This window comes from Melanerpes formicivorus, unplaced genomic scaffold (assembly GCF_026170545.1).
Source record: "Melanerpes formicivorus ecotype bairdi unplaced genomic scaffold, bMelFor1.0.p_v2 SCAF_1117, whole genome shotgun sequence".
NCBI classification, from domain to species: Eukaryota; Metazoa; Chordata; class Aves; order Piciformes; family Picidae; genus Melanerpes; species Melanerpes formicivorus.
The window spans coordinates 20,421-46,581 of record NW_027143469.1 but is presented as its reverse complement, the minus strand read 5'-3'; the positions used below and the strand labels follow the sequence as shown (position 1 = coordinate 46,581).

The 26,161-nt window shown below is 59.7% G+C and overlaps 2 protein-coding genes and 1 pseudogene across 2 annotated transcripts; all 3 read left to right on the top strand.

The window, feature by feature from the left end:
- The first annotated feature begins 4,769 nt into the window (after positions 1–4,769).
- LOC137461087 (class I histocompatibility antigen, F10 alpha chain-like) lies at positions 4,770–8,993 on the top strand (annotated as a pseudogene).
- Positions 8,994–14,336: 5,343 nt separating this feature from the next.
- On the top strand, positions 14,337–19,358 carry LOC137461090 (class I histocompatibility antigen, F10 alpha chain-like). Its single transcript, XM_068170999.1, has 7 exons — positions 14,337–14,477; positions 16,424–16,687; positions 17,103–17,378; positions 17,790–18,062; positions 18,240–18,329; positions 18,927–18,971; positions 19,191–19,358. Exons 1-7 carry the CDS (start codon positions 14,414–14,416, stop codon positions 19,202–19,204), a joined length of 1,026 nt encoding a protein of 341 aa, XP_068027100.1. The 5' UTR covers positions 14,337–14,413; the 3' UTR covers positions 19,205–19,358.
- A 631-nt stretch (positions 19,359–19,989) lies between these two features.
- Positions 19,990–25,686, top strand: LOC137461091 (class I histocompatibility antigen, F10 alpha chain-like). The gene is made up of 7 exons (XM_068171000.1): positions 19,990–20,053; positions 23,119–23,382; positions 23,913–24,188; positions 24,572–24,844; positions 25,005–25,109; positions 25,301–25,339; positions 25,532–25,686. The coding sequence occupies exons 1-7, from the start codon at positions 19,990–19,992 to the stop codon at positions 25,543–25,545; spliced, it is 1,035 nt and encodes a 344-aa protein (XP_068027101.1). The 3' UTR covers positions 25,546–25,686.
- Positions 25,687–26,161: the final 475 nt, after the last annotated feature.

Below are 26,161 nucleotides of genomic sequence, written 5' to 3'. Positions count from 1 at the left end.
TTCACCAGGAGCCTTCTGCCACAAGCTCCACCTAGGACCATTCTCACCTGCCGCAGTGTACAGCACATTCTTGATCTCTGGTCCAGTTCCAACAGGTCCCAGAGCCATAGCCTGGACCACCTCTCGTTTGATCTGCTCGAATGCTACCTGCTGCCCAGGTCCCCACACAAAATCATTTCTCTTCCCTGGGACATGCAAGAGAGGTTTCACAGTTTGACTGTACCCAGGAATGTGCATTTGCCACAAGCCCACAAGCCCCCAAAAGGACTGTGTGTGTTTCTTGTCCCTGGGTTGCCCCATAGTGGCTACTCTGTTCACCCCCTCCTGAGGGATGTGGTGATGGCCATCCTGCCACTGACCTCCCAGGAACTGGATCTCCCTGGCAGGCCCTTTGACCTTGCTTCTCTTGATGGCAAAGCCAGTCTCAGCAGGATATTGATTATCCTCTTGCCCTTCTGGTAAACTTGCTCTGCTGTCTCCCCCCATACAATGATGTCATCAATGAACTGCAGATGCTCAGGGGCTCCACCTTTCTCTGAGGCAGTCTGGATCACCTCATGGCAGAGGGTTGAACTATGGACCCAGCCTGGAGGCAACTGATTCCGGCACTATGCATGAGGCAAGAGGGACCTTCAAATCCTGCCCCCTACGGCTGCCCACTCCGGAGGTCTCACCCGACAGCTCGGGCGTGGTGGACAGCTGTTCTTCGCCTGCAGTCCCACAGCTGCCACCTCAAACGCTCACTTGTGCCCCCTTGGGTCCTTGAAGCATCCCTCCCGCAGAAAGTCGATGCCAAGAATGCAAGGTGCAGCTGGACCAGCGCGATGAAGAGGTTGTCAATGTATGAATATGAATGATGAATGATGCAAACATTATTAATGATCAACATTATTAATAACCGATGAGTCACTAATTTGTACACATATTCTAGTGCCCGGTCGTGAAACACATTCCATAAGTGGCTAAGTATTGTCCTTACAACTCAATCGGAAATATTTACAGATGCAATTCTGTAGGTAGAGAAGGAATGGTTGCAGTTCGGCCGCGTGGCCAGTAGATGGCGCCTCCTAGCTACAGACAGCAGTGTTGCTACGCTGGGCTTAGCCCCTAAGCAGGTTCCCGTGCAGGACTCGGCGGATTCCCACCAGACGACAGGGAGCGCTGCCGCGGGGGTCGGCCCGGCGGGGCCGGCAGGGCTGCTCCCGGGACGGGCTCGGCCCTCAGAGTCGGCTCGCACGGCAGGGCGGGGCGAGGGTTCCCCGGCTGCGGTGGGCTCCGGGGCTGGCGCGGAGCGGCCCCGGGGAAGAAGCGCTGCTACGGGACGCGGCGACTTCCCCTTTGCTTGGCTCAAAGGAGCAGCGAGACTCTCGGAGCGGTCCCGGGTTTGGAGGAGTATAGGCACGAACGGTGCTCTGGGTTTCCCTGAGGTTTGCAGGGCTCCTCTCCCGCCATAGCGGGGTTGTGCAGATGTGTGCACTGCCGGACTCGGTACTCCTTCTCCCCGACAGCTGGGCACATCTTACCCTCGGGCGTCCACTTCTCCGGAGGCACGGTGGGCTCTCCCAGTCGGGGTGTCTGGCTGTAACGACGCTGGGCTTCTCGGGCTCAGCCAAGGTCCCTCCTCTCGGAAGATGTTCTCAGGGCTATGACTCAACGGCCGGGCCTGGACACGGGCTGCTTCTCGTCGTGCAGAGGCTTCTAGGATGCTTGCATGTATGAGAGAGAGAAGAGCTGACAGCAGTGAGCTCAATGGCAGAGGCTATGGTGCCAGCATTGTCCTCTCGAGCAAGGAGCGAGTCAAAGTGAAAGAGGGGGCAATTTGTTTACCACTGGGGTGATACTTACAGGTCCCTCCAGGCTGGGTTTGACCAATGGGCACTCCTGTAAACAACTGGCTTCAGGAAGCCAGAATTCTGCCTAGACTTGGTGTTAGCACCAGCATCCCACGCGCTGGGTGCCTGCAGTGGGCTGTGCCGGCCTGCCTAATGCCTTGGCCTTTGTCTCCCTCATGAAGGAGGGGAACTTGTCCACGTGCTGGGAGAAGATTCACTGTCTGGGCATAATGTGCCTTCACCACAACAGTCACTAGGTTGTGCTTTCCCCATTCATTCCCGCTCAGGCTTCTCTCAGCCTGCAGTACAGTCAAGTCTTGTGAGCCCCCTGTGACTCCCTGAATGCTTATGGCCTCAGCCCCTTTGTACCTCCATGGGATCAGGGGGCACTGGGCTCCTGTGTGCACCAGAGCTCGGTACTTCAGGGCTTCTGAAGTGCCAGGCCATTTCACATGCACATCCCAGGCCACTCTGTTGTCCCTGGCCTCCCCCTGGCTGCAGGTAGGGCACCTCTAATGCTGGCAGCGATGCCCACACTTGTCACAGGGTCCTGTGTCACTAGGGGAAGGGTCTCTTGAGCGAGAGGGACCACTGCGGGATACTGGGGCAGCCCTTCTCCTGGGTGAGTTATCCCCAGTGTGGCCACCTTGCAGCTCCCACACTCTGTTCCAGAGGGCAGAGGTGGGGTGGCCATGCCAGCTGTCCATGTCCTCTCCATGGTCACAGAGGATGCTGCACAGGGACCCCCTTGACATCCCCCGAATGGCTTGGGCTGATCTCCTAGGGGAAGGTCGCCTGTTCAGGCTGTCCAGTTTAGGCTGAAGGCGAGGAGAAAGTTCTTCCCAAAAAGAGTAATTGGCCATTAGAATGTGCTGCCCAGGGAGGTGGTGGAGTCACCGGCCCTGGAGCTGCTCAGGAGGGGATTGGATGTGGCACTGGGAGCCGTGGTTTAATTAGTCAGGAGGTGTTGGGTGAGAGGTTGGACTGGATGATCTCTGAGGTCTTTTCCAACCTTCTTGATTCTATGATTCTATGAAATATTGCTCTGTGTGTGTGTGTCTCCCCAGCCCTGCCCCAGCTGCCTTTGTCACCTCTCCCCTGCCTGAAGTAATGTGCCCTAGCTGTGGCCTGAGGGTTGGGCTGGCTTTGGGTGGGGGCAGAGCCCTGGGGCCCCCTGCAGACCCCTGCAGACTCCTGCCAACCCCTACACAGTCCAATCGACCCCTATGGACCCCTGCCCACCCCTAAGAATTCAACAGACCTCTGGCAGACTTCTGGCAGACCCCTCCTGACCCCTACCACCCTCTGCACTGCCTTGGTTCCTCAGTTTTGGGGTCTTCTCCCTGGGCTTCTCCTGGGTGGTCAATAAATCTTGCTGTGAGTGTGACTCCCCAGCCCTGCCCCAGTTGCCTTTGTCACCTCTCCCAGGGCCTGAACTGCTGCCCCAGCCGTGGCCTGATGGCTGGGCTGGGTTTGGGTGGGGACAGATCCTTGGGGACCCCTGCAGACCCCTACCAAGCCTTACAGAGTGAGTTGACCCCTATGGACACCTGACAAACCCCTCTAGACTCCAGCAGACCTCTGGCAGACCCCTACGGACCTCTACAGACCCCTGGTGGACCCTCGGAAGACCCCTCCTGACCTCTATGGACCCCTGCAGACCCCACCAGAGCTCTGCAGGGTCGAGGGACACCCGCAGGAGGCTCTGGCGAGGCGGCACCGCGGATGATGCCACCCCCGATGGCACCTTCCCGTCTGTCGCACCCCCAGCAGGACCCTCCCTGGCTGCAGTGCGAAGGGGGCTGAGCTCCGGGGCTGTGACCGTTTCAGGCTGTGCCTTTCAGAAAGGGAGAGTGCAGGAACACTCTGGCTGAATGCGCTGGTGGGGAATGAAAACATTCAGAGCTTCTAAATGAATTTCATTGGTAGAGAGGTAAAATGCAACTCTAAGTTTCAGTTCAGTTTGAGTCTCGGTCAGTTCCAGTCTGTTCTGTCTTGTCAGCCTCTCTGCTTCTGCCTCTCAGCAGCAGCAGCTGGAGCTAACCCTGAGAGGTAACAGAGAAGGAAACGACTCCTTGCATGCGCTTTAAGCTAACAGAATTGTCCTCCTTAATAATTACCTTGTCTCTCTCTAACCCTTTTGGGGAACAGGGAGGTAGGGGGAGAGAGGGGGGCCCAGGGGGGGAACCCTCCTCTAGGTAGAGTTTTGTTCTGTATTAGTTTCTTTGCTGTATTTCTGTATGCATTGTAAATGTTGGATATTGTGCACATATACTCTCAACATAGTATAAACATAGAATAAACCAAACCAGGTTGGAAGAGACCTTCAAGATCATCGTGTCCAGGAGTTTGCTATGGGGGACGGTGTCAAAGGCCTTGCTGAGGTCCAGGGGGACTACATCCACAGCCTCCCCACATCCACCAGGCAGTCACCTGGGCATAGAAGGAGCTCAGGTTGGTCAGACAGGACCTGCCCTTCCTAAATCCCTGTTGGCTAGGCCTGATCTCTTGGCCATCCTGTAAGTGTTGTGTGATTGCACTCAGGATGACCTGGGCCATGATCTTGCCTGGCACTGAGGTCAGGCTGACAGCCCTGGAATTCCCTGGCTCATCGAACCGGCCCTGCTTGTAAATGGCATCACGTTGGAAAGCTTCCAGTCCTCTGGAACCTCTCCAGTAGGGTAGGAGTGCTGCATTTCATCCTGCTTCTAAATATTTCTTGGGATCTCTGACAAGGGTACACATTGCTGGTCCTTGGCAGAGGGAGAACTTTCTCTCTCAGGCATGCTTGGGGCGTTCCCATCCCACCAGGGCGGTCTCGGTCAGCCCCCAACCAGGTCAGAGGCGCCTCATGCTATTGGTGGACGGGAGGCTCTGTGGGCGTGGCTCTCTGGAAGGGGGCGGTGTGGTATAGCGCTCCCAAAGCTCAAACACCCTGCGCTGCTCTCCCCGCTGCCACTGTCACAGGGCTCTAGCTGCGGGCGCTGCGTCTAGAGATTCGCTCCGGGCATCAGAGCCGACAGCGCCATGGGGTCCCGGTGGCTTCTCGGCTTGGATTTGCTCCTGGGGGTCCTCGGAGGAGCCGTGAACGGTGAGCGCGAGTTAGGGGGACCCGGGAGACCCTTGCGTGGGCACTGGGACCCCCCCGCCCATGGGACCTTTTCTCTTTGCGTCGCGACCCCCTTGGAGCCTCTTCTCTTGGCATCGGAGTCCCCTCTCAATCTCTCTCCTCTTGGCACCTTGAGCTCCCTGGCCCCCCTTTGCTTGGCACAGGGACCCCCCGTGCTCCTTTTTCTTTGTCCTGTCGTCCGTCCGGCAGTCTCCCATCTGTCCTTTCCCCGGGCGTTCTCCGCCCATCTTCCGCCTTTCCATCCCTCTCTGCTTTTGCCCCGGCATGCCCGCACCTCCTTTTCTTGGCATCGGGTAGCTCCTGGACCCCTTCTAGGCGTCGAGACCCCCTTCAACTCCCTTATCTCTGCACCGGAACCCCCCTGCAGCCTTTCTTCCCTGCTTCCCAGCTCCTACACCTCACAGACCCTCCCCAGGCTCTCTCTCTTGGTACCCAGGACCTTCTTTGTCCCCCCAGGGCTGCACTCCCTGCGCTATTTCCACATCTCGGTGGCGGAGCCCAGCTGGGGGCTGCCTCAGTTCACGGCTGTGGGGTACGTGGATGGGGTCCCCATCGCTCGCTACGACAGCAACAGGAGGAGGATGGAGCCCCTGAGGGAGTGGATGAAGGCCAAGCTGGACCAGGGGTACTGGGATGGCGAGACCCACCTTGAACAGATCAACGAGGAGATGAACCAAGTGAATCTGATCGTCCTGCAGGCGAGATACAACCAGAGTGGGAGTGAGTGGGGCCGGGAAGGGCTGGCAGGAGGCTCTGTGGCATGGCAGGAGGCTCTGCAGGGCTGCCAGGAGGCTTTGTGGGAGAGGAAAACTCCCAACCCCCAAATATCCTGCCCTGCCCTGCCTGGTGCCACTGTCACTGGGCTCTAGCTGCACTGTCCCCAGCCCCAGGGGGTCCTGGCTGCCCTGTGCCAGCTTCACACCACTTGGGATTTGCTGTTCTGATTCCAGAGGGGCTTCTGGTCACCCCCATCCTTCAGGTGCCCAGGACCCCAGGCAGGACAGGAGCAGCTCTCATACCACAGCCTGAGCTCCCCTGGCATGGGGCTGGGGGTGATGGGGGGGGGGGCTCTGTGCCCCACTGAAGGCCCTGGGCTGCAGCAGCCACTCAGCCTTGGGCCTTGGTTGTGTTGCAGGGGCTCAGACACTGCAGAGGATGGTTGGCTGTGACCTGCTGGAGGATGGCAGCACCAGGGGGGTACCATCAGTATGCCGTCGATGGGAGAGACTTCCTGGCCCTCAACGAGGACATGGAGACCTTCACTGCAGCAGATCAAGCAGCTGTGCTCACCAAGAGGAAGTGGGAGGAGGATGGGACAGTGGTTGAGTGGATGAAGCACTACCTGGAGAACACCTGTGTGGAGTGGCTGAAGAGATACCTGAGCTATGGGCAGGCTGAGCTGGAGAGGAGAGGTGAGGGAGGGAGGGAGGCCCAGAGGCAGCTTCTGCTTGGAGTCCCAACCCTGAGCCAGCCTCTGCCTGCGCTCAGCTCTGAGCCCCTGCCCCTGAGCTCCTCACCCAAAGGGCTCTGGAAGCTCTCCAGGGGCTGGGGTCCCAGCAAGGTGAGGATGGTGAGGAGCTGAGCTGGGGCTGGGGTCCCAGGATGCAGAGCAGGTGGTCTGGGGCTGGGGTCCCAGGATGCTGAGGAACTGAGCTTGTAGGGCTAAGCCCTGGCAGCATCTGGGGCTGGGGTCCCAGCTGGGTCAGGGTGCTGAGAATGCTGAGCAGCTGAGCTTGGAGGGGGCCAAGCCCTGGCAGCATCAGGCAGTGCCGGCTGCCTGCATCCCTCCTTCAGCCCCCACCCCCTCCCCTCTTGTTCCCCAGAGCCCCCAGTGGTGCGAGTGTCAGGGAAGGAGAGCCAGGGGATCCTGAGCTTGTCCTGCCGCCTGTATGGCTTCTACCCGCGGCCCATCGGCGTCAGCTGGCTGAAGGGGGCCGAGGTGCGGGACCAGGACACCCAGCGGGGCAGCATCGTCCCCAACAGCGACGGCAGCTTCTCCACCTGGGCCTCCATCGAGGTGCTGCCGCAGGAGCAGGAGCTGTACCGCTGCCGGGTGGAGCACTCCAGCCTGCCCCAGCCCCGCCTCTACTCCTGGGGTGAGCCTGGGGGCGGCCGGCAGGGGCCGGCAGGGGCATGGGGGTGGCCGGGAAGGGTCTGAGGGGCTTGGGGGCGGCTGGGAGAGGCTTGAGGAGGGCTGCAGGGGGGCTGGGAGGGGCTCGGTTTTCCCTTCTCCTTCACTTCTCCTTCACTTCTCCCTGCTCTTCTCCCCTCCCCCAGAGCCGGGGGGGTGGTCTCTGTCTGTGGTGCTGGCAGTGGTCGCGGCGGTGGTCGCTGCCGTGGCTGCCGTCGGGATCGGCGTCGCCCTCTGTAAGCTGAGATCAAGTAAGAGCTAAGGGGGAGGGGAGGCAGAGTGTGGTGGGAGGAAGGGTGGGAGGTGGGAAGGGAGGGGAAGGGATGGGAGGGAAGGGAAGGGAAGGGAAGGGAAGGGAAGGGAAGGGAAGGGAAGGGAAGGGAAGGGAAGGGAAGGGAAGGGAAGGGAAGGGAAGGGAAGGGAAGGGAAGGGAAGGGAAGGGAAGGGAAGGGAAGGGAAGGGAAGGGAAGGGAAGGGAAGGGAAGGGAAGGGAAGGGAAGGGAAGGGAAGGGAAGGGAAGGGAAGGGAAGGGAAGGGAAGGGCTGCAGGCAGGAGCCTGCCAGGGCCTCAGCGTTGAGGCTGAAGGCTTCTGCCCTGTGCAGGGAAGCAGCAGCAGCAGAAGAAAGCCTTCAACCTGGTTCCACCAGGTGAGTACCAGGGGCAGGGCCTCACCCTCCCCTGTCCCCCTTCTCCTTTTTCCTCCATGCCCATGCCTCCCACCCCCCCTGGCTTCTGCCCACAACCTCCTCAGGAGGGGCACCCCCAGAGCCCCCCCCCCCAGTGCATTGGGGGCAGGGAGGGGACCCTGCCTCACTGCCTCTTCCTCTTGGCCCTGCAGCTGCCCATGCCTGAGCACAGGGCCCCTGTGCCAGCCCTGCATAGGACTCTCCTGCCTCCAGCTGCTCCTCCTGGGTCCCACCACACCTCCACCTCCCTCTGCACTGCTTTGGTTCCCCAGTTTCGGTGTCTTCCAAGGCCAATCCCTGCTTGAGCTGGGCAGGGAGGTGGAGAAACATCAGGACCCAGGAAACTCTCTTGGCAAGGGAACAAAACTCAGGAGCAGTCTGTTGCTGTGGGGAAAGAGGAGCAGTGTCTTGCTTGCTGTGGGGCACCAGGAGCAGGTGCAGCTGAGGTGCCACAGGAGCCCTCTGGGTCAGTGTTCATGTTGAGCGCTGGACACTAGGCTGGTCCTGACCTGGGAGAGAGTAAAGCTCAGAACAAGCTTTAACTATCATACAGTGACTATGATCCACTGATGTGTGCTGCCCCCTCCTGGTCCATCCCCTCTCGGCCAGAGTCCCCTTCCGCCGTGGCACACACTGAATGTCCCCAGGTTCTAACATGAGCCAGTAGGTGTCACCAGGCCCCTCAGCAGAGACCAGCCCTGGGGTTGGTTGTCCCCCAGCAGCAGCAGGGGGAACCCCCAGCGACTTCCCCAGCAGGTTCTTCTCACAACTCACAGGAGCTCCATCTCCATCCACTGCTCGCAGCAGGTCGGACTGGGCAGGGCCGGCTGGGTTCCCAGCTCCTCTGCTGGGCACTCCCCCAGTGGCTTGAGCTAGGTGTTTTTCCCAGTTCCTAAAGGTGTGTGGTGGTTTGAGCCTTAACTGGGACTCAAGAGCTGAGGTGGGGGCAAGGCTGAGAATCCCTCCCCCGCTTCCCCCTTGTGGTGGTTAGGGCTGGGGGCCGGCCCCTGCTGGCAGCGCACAAGCCACACCTGGGATGTGCCCAAGAGGGCCCAGCCCAGTGGGTGCTCAGAGGAAGCCAGGTATTTCATCCATAATGCCCTGCTCCCCTAGAAACCATCAGCGAGGGCTCCTCACTTCCTCTTCTTCCCTCGCCACTGCCTCGGTCAGTGGCGTGAGCTGCCTCCCGTGGGCCTGCCCAGCCCAAGGCTGGGTTGGGGGAGGGGAGGGGGAGAGAAAGATCCCTGGGGGTGTTGGGTGTGCCCCCAGGTGGGGGTGGGAGGTTCTTGGGCATGTTTTGGGACCTCTCTCTTTTGTCAGGGTGCTTGTGGTTTGCTGTAAAAACTTTCATTGATGTTGGTTTAGTTCCTTTCCATTGAAACTTTCCAGCATTTTCTTGCAATGCCTTTTGTCTGAGTCTTTCTTTTGCCCCTGCTGGGAGAATTGGTCTCCCAAGCTACTGCACCTCTCCTCCTTCCCCAGAGAGAGAGGTTGGGGGTGGTGGAGGATAAAGGGAAGGAGCAAATCCACCAAGAAGTAATTTGGAGTTGGCTTGGAAGTGGAGAGGTAAAGAATCTTCTTTAGACAGACATATATATGTAAGAGTAAGAGGTAAGGTTCACCAGGGCAAGGAACAAGGATGGATGGGAGGGAAAGAAAAGAGAAGAATACAAAAGCAGTCTCTCTGAGGAGGCGTGGAGGCAGCAGGGAGAAGGATCAGGCCAGCCCACGTGGCAGAGAAGCAGGGAGCCCCCAGCAGTCCTGGCCCAAGCAAAGGCAGGGCCCAAGAGAGCTCATGGCTGCAGTGCCCTCCCTTTGCTAGCCTTGCAGGGAGGGGGAGTGGAACAGACTAATTTAGTTTCCCAGGGGGAAAGCCCCCCTGCAGGGAGGGCAATGCTCTTACAAGCCCTCACCCCCCCCTGCTTCCAGGATGGGCTTTAACCCATCACAAGGTTCCACCCCCCGTGGCGTTCAGGGTGGTCTTTCGCAAGCCAGTGCAGCGCTCGCCCTTCCCCGCAGCTGGTGCAGGGGATGGGATGTGGGAACTCCACTCAGTGCCATGTTCCTTTGCCCAGCCCCTTAGGAGATGGCTCTTCAAGTGGCTTCCATTCTCCCACTCCATCCTCCCGGGGGCGCCCTGTCTCCACAGGACATGTCTCTCTAGGCCCAGGATGGTGTTGCAGGCAGGGGCATGAGCTGCTGGGTAGGTCTCCAGCCACCCTGCACTTGCCTCCACCATGGTCAGCAGCTGCTGCTTGCCGCTCTCAGACCGAGGCAGGGTGATGGAGTCGACCTGCCAGGCCTCTCCCTACTTAGATCTCCTCCATCTCCCCCCATACCCCAGAGGCTCCATGTGCTTGGCCTGCTTGATGGCAGCACAGATGTCACACTCATGGATGACCTGGGAGATGGCCTCCAGAGAGATGGCCACGGCTCTGTCCCCAGCCATCTCTCCCTTGGTGACCAGAACTGCCCTGGGCCCAGCAGGCTAAGAACAGCTCACCCTTGTGTTCCCAGGCCAAGGCTATGGGGGAGATTTTAGCAGCCAGATCTGCTTGGTGGTTGTGCTTGTGCCCCTCTGTGGCTCTGCTCTTGGGGATGTGTGCAGCCATCTGCCCTACCTTTGTTGGCAGCCTGTCCAGGCGGGCAGCGATGTCTTGCCACAGCTCAGCGGCCCAAAGAGGCTTCCCTGTTCTCTGCCACCCATTCCTCCTCCACTCCTTCAGCAACCCCCACAAGGCATTGGCTACCATCCAGGAGCCAGTGTAGAGGTACAGTTCTCTTGTTCTGCTATATCCAGGGCCAGCTGGACAGCTTTTACATTTCCAGACAGCTGCCTTCCATCTCTCCCTGCTCCCTACAAGCCAGCAGGACCCATCTGTAAATAGAGCACAGCCCTTCCCCTTCTCAGGGAGATCCTTGTATGGGGAAGCCTCCTCAGCAAGGTCACTGTCTGCTCTGGTGGCATTCCCATGTCAGCACCCTCTGGCCAGTTGGGGATCACTTCCTCTATGCCAGGGCGTTCAAAGCTCCCCATCCCAGCTCGCTGAGTTATCAGGGCCATCCACCTGCTCCAGGTTGCATCTGTGGCATGATGTGGGGTTGAGCCTCTTCCATTTGAATGTCCAAGTTTGGATTGGAAGCTGTGGAGCTAGAAATAGAGGTGGCTATCACCTATCACCCATACTATCACCTGTGCCTATCACAATGCCCTCACAGGCAGCTAGAATTTCATACCTCTATTGCCATGTTGGCTGCAGAGCCTTTGTACCCCTCCCTCCAAAATCCTAGGGGCCTGCCCCTGGTTTCACCAGGAGCCTTCTGCCACAAGCTCCACGCAGGACCATTCTCACCTGCCGCAGTGTACAGCACATTCTTGATCTCTGGTCCAGTTCCAACAGGTCCCAGAGCCATAGCCTGGACCCCCTCTCGTTTGATCTGCTCGAATGCTACCTGCTGCCCAGGTCCCCACACAAAATCATTTCTCTTCCCTGGGACATGCAAGAGAGGTTTCACAGTTTGACTGTACCCAGGAATGTGCATTTGCCAGAAGCCCACAAGCCCCCAAAAGGACTGTGTGTGTTTCTTGTCCCTGTGTTGCCCCATAGTGGCTACTCTGTTCACCCCCTCCTGAGGGATGTGGCGACAGCCATCCTGCCACTGACCTCCCAGGAACCGGATCTCCCTGGCAGGCCCTTTGACCTTGCTTCTCTTGATGGCAAAGCCAGCCTCCAGCAGGATATTGATTATCCTCTTGCCCTTCTGGTAAACTTGCTCTGCTGTCTCCCCCCATACAATGATGTCATCAATGAACTGCAGATGCTCAGGGGCTCCACCTTTCTCTGAGGCAGTCTGGATCACCTCATGGCAGAGGGTTGAACTATGGACCCAGCCTGGAGGCAACTGATTCCAGCACTATGCGAGAGGCAAGAGTGACCTTCAAATCCTGCCCCCTACGGCTGCCCACTCCGGAGGTCTCACCCGACAGCTCGGGCGTGGTGGACAGCTGTTCTTCGCCTGCAGTCTCCACAGCTGCCACCCCAAATGCCCACTTGTGCCCCCTTGGGTCCTTGAAGCATCCCTCCTGCAGAATGTCGATGGCAAGAATGCAAGGTGCAGCTGGACCAGCGTGATGAAGAGGTTGTCAATGTATGAATATGAATGATGCAAACTTTATTAATGATCTACATTATTAATAACCGATGAGTCACTAATTTGTATGTATATTCTAGTGCCCGGTCGTGAAATACATTCCATAAGTGGCTAAGTGTTGTCCTTAGAACTCAATCGGAAATATTTACAGAAGCAATTCTGTAGGTAGAGAAGGAATGGTTGCAGTTCGGCCGCGTGGCCAGTAGATGGCGGCTCCTAGCTACAGACAGCAATGTTGCTACGCTGGGCTTAGCCCCTAAGCAGGTTCCCTTGCAGGACTGGGCGGATGCCCACCAGACGACAGGGAGCGCTGCCGCGGGGGTCGGCCCGGCGGGGCCGGCAGGGCTGCTCCCGGGACGGGCTCGGCCCTCAGAGTCGGCTCGCACGGCAGGGCGGGGCGAGGGTTCCCCGGCTGCGGTGGGCTCCGGGGCTGGCGCGGAGCGGCCCCGGGGAAGAAGCGCGGCTACGGGGCGCGGCGACTTCCCCTTTGCTTGGCTCAAAGGAGCAGCGAGACGCTCGGAGCGGTCCCGGCTTTGGAGGAGTATAGGCACGAACGGTGCTCTGGGTTTCCCTGAGGTTTGCAGGGCTCCTCTCCCGCCATAGCGGGGTTGTGCAGATGTGTGCACTGCCGGACTCGGTACTCCTTCTCCCCGACAGCTGGGCACATCTTACCCTCGGGCGTCCACTTCTCCGGAGGCACGGTGGGCTCTCCCAGTCGGGGTGACTGGCTGTAACGACGCTGGGCTTCTCGGGCTCAGCCAAGGTCCCTCCTCTCGGAAGATGTTCTCAGGGCTATGACTCAACGGCCGGGCCTGGACACGGGCTGCTTCTCGTCGTGCAGAGGCTTCTAGGATGCTTGCATGTATGAGAGAGAGAAGAGCTGACAGCAGTGAGCTCAATGGCAGAGGCTATGGTGCCAGCATTGTCCTCTAGAGCAAGGAGCGAGTCAAAGTGAAAGAGGGGGCAACTTGTTTACCACTGTGGTGATACTTACAGGTCCCTCCATGCTGGGTTTGACCAATGGGCACTCCTGTAAACAACTGGCTTCAGGAAGCCAGAATTCTGCCTAGACTTGGTGTTAGCACCAGCATCCCATGCACTGGGTGCCTGCAGTGGGCTGTGCCGGCCTGCCTAATGCCTTGGCCTTTGTCTCCTTCATGAAGGAGGGGAACTTGTCCACGTGCTGGGACAAGATTCACTGTCTGGGCATAATGTGCCTTCACCACAACAGTCACTAGGTTGTGCTTTCCCCATTCATTCCCGCTCAGGCTTCTCTCAGCCTGCAGTACAGTCAAGTCTTGTGAGCCCCCTGTGACTCCCTGAATGCTTATGGCCTCAGCCCCTTTGTACCTCCATGGGATCAGGGGGCATTGGGCTCCTGTGTGCACCAGAGCTCGGTACTTCAGGGCTTCTGAAGTGCCAGGCCATTTCCCATGCATATCCCAGGCCACTCTGTTGTCCCTGGCCTCCCCCTGGCTGCAGGTAGGGCACCTCTAATGCTGGCAGCGATGCCCACACTTGTCACAGGGTCCTGTGTCACTAGGGGAAGGGTCTCTTGAGCGAGAGGGACCACTGCGGGATACTGGGGCAGCCCTTCTCCTGGGTGAGTTATCCCCAGTGTGGCCACCTTGCAGCTCCCACACTCTGTTCCAGAGGGCAGAGGTGGGGTGGCCATGCCAGCTGTCCATGTCCTCTCCATGGTCACAGAGGATGCTGCACAGGGACCCCCTTGACATCCCCCGATTGGCTTGGGCTGATCTCCTAGGGGAAGGTCGCCTGTTCAGGCTGTCCAGTTTAGGCTGAAGGTGAGGAGAAAGTTCTTCCAAAAAGAGTAATTGGCCATTGGAGTGTGCTGCCCAGGGAGGTGGTGGAGTCACCGGCCCTGGAGGTGCTCAGGAGGGGATTGGATGTGGCACTGGGAGCCGTGGTTTAATTAGTCAGGAGGTGTTGGGTGAGAGGTTGGACTGGATGACCTCTGAGGTCTTTTCCAATCCTTCTTGATTCTATGATTCTATGAAATATTGCTCTGTGTGTGTGTGTCTTCCCAGCCCTCCCCCAGCTGCCTTTGTCACCTCTCCCCTGCCTGAAGTAATGTGCCCTAGCTGTGGCCTGAGGGTTGGGCTGGCTTTGGGTGGGGGCAGAGCCCTGGGGCCCCCTGCAGACCCCTGCAGACTCCTGCCAACGCCTACACAGTCCAATCGACTCCGATGGACTCCTGCCTCTCTCAGGCAGACTTGGGGCGTTCCCATCCCACCAGGGCGGTCTCGGTCTGCCCCCAACCCGTATCGTGCGGTCAGAGGCGCCTCATGCTATTGGTGGACGGGAGGCTCTGTGGGCGTGGCTCTCTGGAAGCGAGCGGCGTGGGACAGAGCTCCCAAAGCTCAAACACCCTGCGCTGCTCTCCCCGCTGCCACTCTCACAGGGCTCTAGCTGCGGGCGCTGCGTCTAGAGATTCGCTCCGGGAATCAGAGCCGACAGCGCCATGGGGTCCCGGTGGCTTCTCAGCTTGGGTTTGCTCCTGGGGGTCCTCGGAGGAGCTGTGAACGGTGAGCACGAGTTGGGGGGATCCGGGAGAGCCTTGCGTGGGCACTGGGACCCCCCCGCCCATGGGACCTTTTCTCTTTGCGTCGCGACCCCCTTGGAGCCTCTTCTCTTGGCATCGGAGTCCCCTCTCAATCTCTCTCCTCTTGGCACCTTGAGCTCCCTGGCCCCCCTTTCCTTGGCACAGGGACCCCCCTGTGCTGCTTTTTCTTTGTACCGTCTTCTGTCCGTCTGTACGTCCGTTTCCCTGTGCGGTCTCCGTCCATCCGTCGCCTTTCCGTCCCGCTCCGCTTTCGCCCCGCCTCCTTTTCTTGGTATCGGGTAGCTCCTGGGCCCCTTCTAGGCATCGAGACCCCCTTGAACTCCCTTATCTCGGCACCGGGACCCCCCTGCACCCTCTCTTCCTGGCATCCCTGCTCCTACACCCTCGTTGTGATGAGGTTATGAAATTTATGACATAGGAACTATGAAAATATTATTTTTATTAATGATCAAATTATTAATAGCCGCTGAATCGCCAACTTATATACATGCTCTAGAGCACGTTGGTGAAATACATTCCCTAAGTGGCTTAGAGTTATGATTAGACCTTAATTGAACTATCCACAGACGATCTCTGTATTTGTATAAGGAAGGGTGCTGTTCCGCAGACTGACCACTAGATGGCGGCGGGACGCGGCTGCCTTCTGGCTACGCCCAGCAGCGTTAGAAACTTTCTATGAGTCGGCGCTTACTCTGCTGGCCGCAGATGCTTTGAACTGAGTGCCAGTGGATGGAAAGCACGAGGGAGGTACTCGGCAACTTTTGTTTGTAGCAAGGTTGGTGTCCGGCAGGCTGCTGTCGCTGGACTGGTTCCTAGGCGAGCTGGACAGCAGCGTTGGCATACTGTCTGTTCTCTCCGCAGCAGTGGAGAGGGAATGATGGAACCTGGGCTTAGCGCGGAAGCAGGCTCCCTTCAGGGCTCGGACCATCCCTTCCAGATAACAGGGATCGGTCCTGGTCGGGGTTGGCCCGTGGGGTCGGCCCTCGGAGTCGGCTCGCAGGGCAGGGCAGGGCGACGGTTGCCGGTAGGCTTCTCGGAGGACACGGCAGCAGGCAAAGCTACGGGGTCGGCCCAACCACGGCGATTCTCGGGGCTGATGTACACAGCCTCGGGCAGAGAATGCAGCTGCGTTAGGCGGCGGATTCTCCTGTACTGAGCTTAAAGGAGCAGCGAGACGCTCGGAGCGGTCCCGGGTTCGGTGCAGTATAGGCACGAACAATGCTTTGGTCTTCCCTGAGGTTCACAGGGCTCAGAGTGGCACACGGCAGCTCCTCTCCCGCTACGGCGGGGCTAGGCATGTGTGGACTCAGTCTCGATCAAGTTGGTGAGGGGCTTGGAACACAGCCCTGTGAGGAGAGACTGAGGGAGCTGGGGTTGCTTAGCCTGGAGAGGAGGAGACTCAGGGGTGACCTTATTGCTCTCTACAACTACCTGAAGGGAGGTTGTAGACAGGCAGATGCTGGTCTCTTCTCCCAGGCAACCAGCACCAGAACAAGAGGACACAGTCTCAGGCTGTGCCAGGGGAGGTTTAGGTTGGATGTTTGGAAGAAGTTCTACACAGAGAGAGAGTGATTGCCCATTGGAATGGGCTGCCTGGGGAGGTGGTGGAGTCACCATCACTGGAGGTGTTCAGGAGGAGACTTGATGGGGTGCTTGGTGCCATGGGTTAGTTGTTTAGGTGGTGTTGGATTGGTTGATGGGTTGGACATGATGATCTTGAAGGTCTCTTCCAACCTGGTCTACTCTCCTCCATTCTCCTCCATTCTCCTCCATTCTCCTCCATTCTCCTCCATTCTCCTCCATTCTCCTCCATTCTCCTCCATTCTCCTCCATTCTCCTTCATTCTCCTCCATTCTCCTCCATTCTCCTCCATTCTCCTCCATTCTCCTCCATTCCTTGTCCCCCCAGGGCTGCACTCCCTGCGCTATTTCCACATCTCGGTGGCGGAGCCCAGCTGGGGGCTGCCTCAGTTCACGGCTGTGGGGTATGTGGATGGGGTCCCCATCGCTCGCTACGACAGCAACAGGAGGAGGATGGAGCCCCTGAGGGAGTGGATGAAGGCCAACCTGGACCAGGGGTACTGGGATGGCCAGACCCACACTGAACAGAGCAACCAGGAGATGAACCAAGTGAATCTGATCATCCTGCAGGCGAGATACAACCAGAGTAGGAGTGAGTGGGGCCGGGAAGGGCTGGCAGGGTGTTCTGTGGGACTGGCAGGAGGCTCTGTAGGGCTGCCAGGAGGCTTTGTGGGAGAGGAAAACTCCCAACCCCCAAATATCCTGCCCTGCCCTGCCTGGTGCCACTGTCACAGGGCTCCAGCCCCACTGTCCCCAGCCCCAGGGGGTCCTGGCTGCCCTGTGACAGTTTCACACCTCTCGGGATTTGCTGTTCTGATTCCAGAGGGGCTTCTGGTCACCCCCATCCTTCAGGTGCCCAGGACCCCAGGCAGGACAGGGGCAGCTCTCATACCACAGCCTGAGCTCCCCTGGCATGGGGCTGGGGGTGATGGTGGGGCGGCTCTGTGCCCCACTGAAGGCCCTGGGCTGCAGCAGCCTCTCAGCCTTGGGCCTTGGTTGTGTTGCAGGGGCTCAGACACTGCAGAGGATGGTTGGCTGTGACCTGCTGGAGGATGGCAGCACCAGGGGATACCATCAGTATGCCATCGATGGGAGAGACTTCCTGGCCCTCAACGAGGACATGGAGACCTTCACTGCAGCAGACCAAGCAGCTGTGCTCACCAAGAGGAAGTGGGAGGAGGATGGGACAGTGGCTGAGAGGTTGAAGCACTACCTGGAGAACACCTGTGTGGAGTGGCTGGAGAGATACCTGAGCTATGGGCAGGCTGAGCTGGAGAGGAGAGGTGAGGGAGGGAGGGAGGCCCAGAGGCAGCTTCTGCCTCGAGTCCCAACCCTGAGCCAGCCTCTGCCTGCACTCAGCTCTGAGCCCCTGCCCCTGAGCTCCTCACCCAAAGTGCTCTGGAAGCTCTCCAGGAGTTGGGGTCCCAGCAGGGTGAGGATGCTGAGGAGATGAGCTGGGGCTGGGGTCCCAGGATGCTGAGGAAGTGGTCTGGGGCTGGGGTACCATCAGGGTGAGGAGCTGAGCTGGGAGGGCCAAGCCCTGGCAGCATCTGGGGCTGGGGTCCCAGCTGGGTCAGGGTGCTGAGAATGCTGAGCAGCTGAGATTGGAGGGGGCCAAGCCCTGGCAGCATCAGGCAGTGCCGGCTGCCTGCATCCCTCCTTCAGCCCCCACCCCCTCCCCTCTTGTCCCCCAGAGCCCCCAGTGGTGCGAGTGTCAGGGAAGGAGAGCCAGGGGATCCTGACCTTGTCCTGCCGCCTGTATGGCTTCTACCCGCGGCCCATCGGCGTCAGCTGGCTGAAGGGGGCCGAGGTGCTGGACCTGGACACCCTTCGGGGCAGCATCGTCCCCAACAGCGACGGCAGCTTCTCCACCTGGGCCTCCATCGAGGTGCTGCCGCAGGAGCAGGAGCTGTACCGCTGCCGGGTGGAGCACTCCAGCCTGCCCCAGCCCCGCCTCTACTCCTGGGGTGAGCCTGGGGGCGGCCGGCAGGGGCCGGCAGGGGCATGGGGGCGGCCGGGAGGGGTCTGAGGAGCTTGGGGACGGCTGAGAAGTGCTTGGGGAGGGCTGCAGGGAGTTGGGAGGGGCTCGGGGTGGAGGTTTTCCCTTCTCCTTCACTTCTCCCTGCTCTTCTCCCCTCCCCCAGAGCCGGGTGGATGGTCTCTGTCTGTGGTGCTGGCAGTGGTCGCGGCGGTGGTCGCTGCCGTGGCTGCCGTCGGGATCGGCGTCGCCGTCTGTAAGCTGAGATCAAGTAAAAGCTGAGGGGGAGGGGAGGCAGAGTGTGGTGGGAGGAAGGGTGGGAGGTGTGAAGGGAGGGGAAGGGATGGGAGGGAAGGGAAGGGAGAAGAGAGGTGAGGAAGGGTTGGGAAGGGATGGGATGGGAGGGGAAGGGATATGAAGGGATGGGAGGGAGGAGAGGGGGAGGGAGGGGACAGGAAATGAGGGTGGGGAAGGGGAGGATGGAAGGGGATGGGAAAAGTGGGTTAGGGAAGGATGGGGTAGAAGGGAATGGGAGGGGGAAGGGAGAGGATGAAGGGGAAGGGAAGGGAAGGGAAGGGAAGGGAAGGGAAGGGAAGGGAAGGGAAGGGAAGGGAAGGGAAGGGAAGGGAAGGGAAGGGAAGGGAAGGGAAGGGAAGGGAAGGGAAGGGAAGGGAAGGGAAGGGAAGGGAAGGGAAGGGAAGGGAAGGGAAGGGAAGGGAAGGGAAGGGAAGGGAAGGGAAGGGAAGGGAAGGGAAGGGAAGGGAAGGGAAGGGAAGGGAAGGGAAGGGAAGGGCTGCAGGCAGGAGCCTGCCAGGGCAGCAGCGCTGAGGCTGAAGCCTTCTGCCCTGTGCAGGGTTGCAGCAGCAGAAGAACAAAGGCTTCAAGCAGGTTCCACCAGGTGAGTACCAGGGGTAGGGCCTCACCTTCCCCTTTCCCCCTTGTCCCCTTTCCTCCTTCTCCCCTTTCCTCCATGCCTATGCCTCCCACCCCACCTCCTGCCCCCCCGGCCTCTGCCCACAGCCACTGCAGGAGGGGCATCCCCAGAGACCCCCCGACACAGTGCCTTGGGGGCAGGGAAGGGACCCTGCCTGACTGCCTCTTCCTCTTGGCCCTGCAGCTGCCTCTGCCTAAGCACAGGGGCCCTGTGCCAGCCCTGGATGGGACTCTCCAGCAGCTCTTCCTGGGTCCCACCACACCTCCCCCACCCTCTGCACTGCCTTGGTTTCCTTTTGGTATTCTCCTGGGTGGTCAATAAATGTTGCTGTGTGTATGCCCCCAGCCCTGCCCCAGTTGCCTTTGTCACCTCTCCCAGGGCCAGAACTGCTGCCACAGCCGTGGCCTGAGGGTTGTGCTGGCTTTGGGTGGGGGCAGATCCTTGGGGACCCCTGCAGACCCCTGCCAAGCCCTACAGAGTGAGTTGACCTCCATGGACCCCTGCCAAACCCTAAAGACTCCAACAGACCCCTGGCAGACCAGTACTGAACTCTGGCAGACCCCTACGGACCTCTACGGACCCCTGCAGACCCCAGCAGAGCTCTGCGGGGTCGAGGGACACCCGCAGGAGGCTCTGGCGAGGCGGCACCGCGGATGATGCCACCCCCGATGGCACCTTCCCGTCTGTCGCACCCCCTGCAGGACCCTCCCTGGCTGCAGTGGGGAGGGGGCTGAGCTCCGGGGGTCACCTGCCTCCGCTGGGGACAGATCGGAGCCCTCCGGCCCCTGCCCTTTCCCCAGCCCTGTGTCCCTTTCACTTTCCCTTGCAGCCTGCGCTGACTCGATCTGCCTGGAAACCGATGACATCAGAGGCGCTTTAGGCTGCTATTGGTGGATGGGAGGCGCCTCAGCCAATGGTGGAGGCTGGGAAGGGGACTGCGTGGAGTTTCGCTCTGAGATCAGGAGTCGCAGCCAGCAGCGCCATGGGGTCCCGGTGGGTTCTCAGCTTGGGTTTCATCGTGGAGGTCCTCGAAGGAGCCGTGCACGGTGAGCGCAAGTTGGGAGGACCCGGGAGACCCTTGCGTGGGCACTGGGACCCCCCCCGCCCATGGAACCTTTTCTCTTTGCGTCTCGACCCCCTTGGAGCCTCTTCTCTTGGCATCGGAGTCCACTCTCAACCTCTCTCCTCTTGGCACCTTGAGCGCCCAGGACCCCCTTTCCTTGGCACAGGGACCCCCCTGTGCTCCTTTTTCTTTGTACCGTCTTCTGTCCGTCCGTCCGTCCGTTTCCCCGTGCGTTCTCCGTCCACCCGTCGCCTTTCCATCCCGCTCCGCTTTCGCCCCGCCTCCTTTTCTTGGCTTCGGGTAGCTCCTGGGCCCCTTCTAGGCATCGAGACCCCCTTGAACTCCCTTATCTCAGCACCGGGAACCCCCTGCACCCTCTCTTCCTGGCATCCCTGCTCCTACACCCTCGTTGTGATGAGGTTATGAAATCTATGAATATGAACTATGAAAATATTATTTTTATTATCAAATTATTAATAGCCGCTCAATCACCAACTTATATTCATGTTCTAGAGCACGTTGGTGAAATACATTCCCTAAGTGGCTTAGTGTCATGATTAGAACTTAATTGAACTATCTACAGACGATCTCTGTATTTACGTAACGAAGGGTGCTGTTCCGCCGCGTGGCCACTAGATGGCGACTCGGCGGGACGCGGCTGGTTTCTGGCTATACGCAGCAGCGTTAGAATCTTTCCATGTGTCAGCGCTTACTCTGCTGGCCGCAGATACTTTGGACTGAGTGCTAATGGATGGAAAACACATGGGAGATACTCTGCAGCTGTTGTTTGTAGCAAGGTGGAGTTCCGGCAGGCTGCTGCCGCTGGACTGGTTCCTAGTCGAGCTGGACAGCGGTGTTGGGTCACTGTCTGCTCTCTCCGCAGCAGTGGAGAGGGAATGATGGAACCTGGGCTTAGCGCGGAAGCAGGCTCCCTTCAGGGCTCAGTCGATCCCCTCCAGACAACAGGGATCGGTCCTGGTCGGGGTCGGCCTCCTCAGAGCTGCGTTAGAGCTCAAAGGAGAGAGTTCCAGCTCTGGGTCTGAGGCTGAAGCAGTGCTTTTGGGTGTGGTTTTCACTTGTAGCTGATCCCTGCTGCAGGGACGCGGTTACCTGGGTGAAAAACACAAACCTTGCTGCTGAGCAAGTGTCAAGGAAAGACCTTACCTGTAGTTTGCTGCACTTTGGCTACGGCAATCCCATGCAGAGCTACGGGCTGGGGTCGGAGTGGCTGGAGAGCTCCCAAACAGAGAGGGACCTGGGGGTGCTGATCGACAGCTGCCTGAATATGAGCCAGCAGTGTGCCCAGGTGGCTAAGAAGGCCAATGGCATCCTGGCCTGCATTAGGAATAGTGTGGCCAGCAGGAGCAGTGAGGTCATTGTGCCCCTGGACTCTGCATTGGTTAGGCCACACCTCGAGTACTGTGTCCCGTTCTGGGCCCCTCAGTTTAAGAAGGACATTGAAACACTTGAACATGTCCAGAGAAGGGCAACAAGGCTGGGGAGAGGCCTTGAACACAGCCCTGTGAGGAGAGGCTGAGGGAGCTGGGGTTGTTTAGCCTGGAGAAGAGGAGGCTCAGGGGTGACCTCATTGCCCTCTACAACTACCTGAGGGGTGGTTGTAGCCGGGAAGGGGTTGGTCTCTTCTCCCAGGCAACCAGCACCAGAACAAGGGGACAAAGTCTCAGGCTGCACCAGGGGAGGTTTAGACTCGAGGTGAGGAGGAAGTTCTTTACCGAGCGAGTCATTCGTCATTGCAATGTGCTGCCCAGGGAGTGGCAGAGTCACCGTCCCTGGAGGCGTTCAGGAGGAGATTGGATGTGGCACTTGGTGCCATGGTCTAGTCATGGGGTCTGTGTTGACAGGTTGGACTTGATGATCTTTGAGGTCCTTTCAACCTTAGTTATACTGTGATACTGTGATACTGTGGCCCGTGGGGTCGGCCCACGGAGTCGGCTCGCAGGGCAGGACAGGGCAACGGTTGCCAGTAGGCGGCTCGGAGGACACGGCAGCAGGCAAAGCTACGGGGTCGGCCCAACCACGGCGATTCTCGGGGCTGATGTACACAGCCTCAGGGAGGGAATGCAGCTGCGTTAGGCGGCGGATTCTCCTGTACTGAGCTTAAAGGAACAGCAGGATGCTCGGAGCGGTCCCGGGTTCGGTGCAGTATAGGCACGAACAATGCTTTGGTCTTCCCTGAGGTTCACAGGGCTCAGAGCGGCACACGGCAGCTCCTCTCCCGCTACGGCGGGGCTCGGCATGTGTGGACTCGGTCTCGATCAAGTTGGTGAGGGGCTTGGAACACAGCCCTGTGAGGAGAGACTGAGGGAGCTGGGGTTGCTTAGCCTGGAGAAGAGGAGGCTCAGGGGAGACCTTATTGCTCTCTACAACTACCTGAAGGGAGGTTGTAGACAGGTAGATGATGGTCTCTTCTCCCAGGCAGGCAGTACCAGAACAAGAGGACACAGTCTCAGGCTGCAACAGAGGAGGTTTAGGTTGAATGTTAGGAAGAAGTTCTACACAGAGAGAGTGATTGCCCATTGGAATGGGCTGCCTGGGGAGGTGGTGGAGTCACCATCACTGGAGGTGTTCAGGAGGAGACTTGATGGGGTGCTTGGTGCCATGGGTTAGTTGTTTCGGTGGTGTTGGATTGGTTGATGGGTTGGATGCGATGATCTTGAAGGTCTCTTCCAACCTGGTTGTGTATTAGTATTAGTATTAGTATTAGTATTAGTATTAGTATTAGTATTAGTATTAGTATTAGTATTAGTATTAGTATTAGTATTAGTATTAGTATTAACTGGCTCCAGCCTATAGAAAGCCTGAGGCTGGAACTGTGCCACACTTGGTGTTTGCAGGAGCGCTGCATGCGCTGGGTGCCTGCTGGCCTGGCTAATGCCTTGGCTTTTGTCTTCCTCCTGAAGGAGGGGGAACTTGTCCACATGCTGGGACAGGATTGGATATCTGGGCATAATGTGCCTTCACCCACAACCCTGCAGACCCTCCCCAGGCTCTCTCTCTTGGCACCCAGGACCTTCCTTGTCCCCCCAGGGCTGCACTCCTTGCGCTACTTCCACATCTCGGTGGCGGAGCCCAGCTGGGGGCTGCCTCAGTTCACGGCTGTGGGGTACGTGGATGGGGTCCCCATCGCTCGCTACGACAGCAATGGGAGGAGGATGGAGCCCCTGAGGGAGTGGATGAAGGCCAACCTGGACCAGGGGTACTGGGATGGCCAGACCCACACTGAACAGATCAACGAGGAGATGAACTACCTGAACCTGGACATTCTACAGGCGAGATACAACCAGAGTGGGAGTGAGTGGGGCCGGGAAGGGGCTCTGTGGGGCTAGGAGAAGGCTCTGTGTGGCTGGGAGGGAGTTCTGTGGGGCTAGCAGGGTGTTCTGTGGGGCTGGCAGGGTATTCTGTGGGGCTGGCAGGAGGCTCTGTGGGGCTGGCAGGGTGTTCTGTGGGACTGGCAGGAGGCTCCGTAGGGCTGCCAGGAGGCTCTGTGGGAGAGGAGAACTCCCAAAACCCAAATATCCTGCTCTGCCCTGCCTGGTGCCACTGTCACTGGGCTCTAGCTGCACTGTCCCCAGCCCCAGGGGGTCCTGGCTGCCCTGTGCCAGCTTCACACCACTTGGGATTTGCTGTTCTGATTCCAGAGGGGCTTCTGGTCACCCCCATCCTTCAGGTGCCCAGGACCCCAGGCAGGACAGGGGCAGCTCTCATACCACAGCCTGAGCTCCCCTGGCATGGGGCTGGGGGTGATGGGGGGGGGCTCTGTGCCCCACTGAAGGCTCTGGGCTGCAGCAGCCACTCAGCCTTGGGCCGTGGTTGTGTTGCAGGGGCTCAGACACTGCAGTTGATGGTTGGCTGTGACCTGCTGGAGGATGGCAGCACCAGGGGGTACCATCAGAGTGCCGTTGATGGGAGAGACTTCCTGGCCCTCAACGAGGACATGGAGACCTTCACTGCAGCAGACCAAGCAGCTGTGCTCACCAAGAGGAAGTGGGAGGAGGATGGGACAGTGGCTGAAAACATGAAGCACTACCTGGAGAACACCTGTGTGGAGTGGCTGAAGAGATACCTGAGCTATGGGCAGGCTGAGCTGGAGAGGAGAGGTGAGGGAGAGAGGGAGGGAGGCCCAGAGGCAGCTTCTCCTTGGGAGTCCCAACCCTGAGCCAGCCTCTGCCTGTGCTCAGCTCTGAGCCCCTGCCCCTGAGCTCCTCACCCAAAGGGCTCTGGAAGCTCTCCAGGGGCTGGGGTCCCAGCAGGGTGAGGATGCTGAGGAGATGAGCTGGGGCTGGGGTCCCAGGATGCTGAGGAACTGAGCTTGGAGGGCCAAGCCCTGGCAGCATCTGGGGCTGGGGTCCCAGCTGGGTCAGGGTGCTGAGGATGCTGAACAGCTGAGCTTGGAGGGGCCCCCACTGCCTGGCAGCATCAGGCAGTGCCGGCTGCCTGCAGCCCTCCTTCAGCCCCCACCCCCTCCCCTCTTGTCCCCCAGAGCCCCCAGTGGTGCGAGTGTCAGGGAAGGAGAGCCAGGGGATCCTGACCTTGTCCTGCCACCTGTATGGCTTCTACCCGCGGCCTCTCAGCGTCAGCTGGCTGAAGGGGGCCGAGGTGCTGGACCTGGACACCCTTCGGGGCAGCATCGTCCCCAACAGCGACGGCAGCTTCTCCACCTGGGCCTCCATCGAGGTGCTGCCGCAGGAGCAGGAGCTGTACCGCTGCCGGGTGGAGCACTCCAGCCTGCCCCAGCCCCGCCTCTACTCCTGGGGTGAGCCTGGGGGCGGCCGGCAGGGGCCGGCAGGGCCATGGGGGCGGCCGGGAGGGGTTTGGGGAGGGCTGCAGGGGGGCTGGAAGAGGCTTGCCGAGGAAGTTTTCCCCTTCTACTCCTTACTCTCTCTCTGCTCTTCTGCTCCTCCCTCCACCCCCAGAGCCAGAGGTGCGGTCGCTGCCCGTGATGCTGGCAGTGGTCGCGGCGGTGGTCGCGGCCGTGGCTGCCGTCGGGATGAGCATTGCCGTCTGGAAGTGCAGATTAGGTAACAGCTGAGGGGGAGGGGAGGCAGAGGCTGGTGGGAGCAAGGCTGGGATAGGATGGAGGGGATGGGATGGAGGGGAGGGGATGGGATGGAATGGAATGGAGGGGAGGGGCTGGGATGGGGACCCTGGGAGGTGCTGCCAGGCAGTCCCCGAGCCTGGCCGGGCAGCTGATGGCTTCCTCTCCGTGCAGGGAAGAAGCAGAAGAAAGGCTTCAACCTGGTGTCACCAGGTGAGTACCGAGGCCTCACCTTTCCCTTCCTCTTGTCTTTCTCCCCTTCTCCTTGCCCATGCCTCCCACCCCACCTCCTGCCCCCTGCCCTCTGCCCACAGCAGGAGGGGTACCTCAGACCCCCCCCTCCCAGTGCCATGGGGGCAGGGAGGGGACCCTTCCTGACTCTGCCTCTTCCTCTTGGCCCTGCAGCTGCCCGTGCCTGAGCACAAGGACCCTGTGCCAGCCCTGGATGGGACTCTCCAGCAGCGATTCCTGGGTCCCACCACACCTCCACCGCCCTCTGCACTGCTTTGGTTCCCCAGTTTAGGCTTCTCCTGAATGGTCAATAAACACTGCTGTGTGTATCCCTCCTGCTCTGCCCTGCTTGCCTTCCTCACCTCTCCCACTGCCTGGGACCATGGCCCCAGCCCTGGCCTGAGGGCTGGGCTGGCTTTGGGTGGGGGCAGAGTTGATGTTCTCCAGTGGGGTTGAGGAGGGAGTAAGGAGAGGACCTCCAGCCCTTCTCCTGGGAGAGGGAGGTGTGGCTGGGACGGGGCTGGGGTTCAAGTAGCAGGGGTCCGTGGGGTGCCAGCAGCAAGGGTCTGTGGGGTGCCAGCATCAAGGGTCTGTGGGGGGCCAGCATCGAGGGTCCATGGGGTGCCAGCATCAAGGGTCCGTGGGGTGCCAGCATCGAGGGTCTGCGGGGTGCCAGCATCAAGGGTGTGTGGGGTGCCAGCATCGAGGGTGTGTGGGGTGCCAGCATCGAGGGTGTGTGGGGTGCCAGCATCAAGGGGCCGTGGGGTGCCAGCATCAAGGGTGTGCGGGGGTGCCAGCATCGAG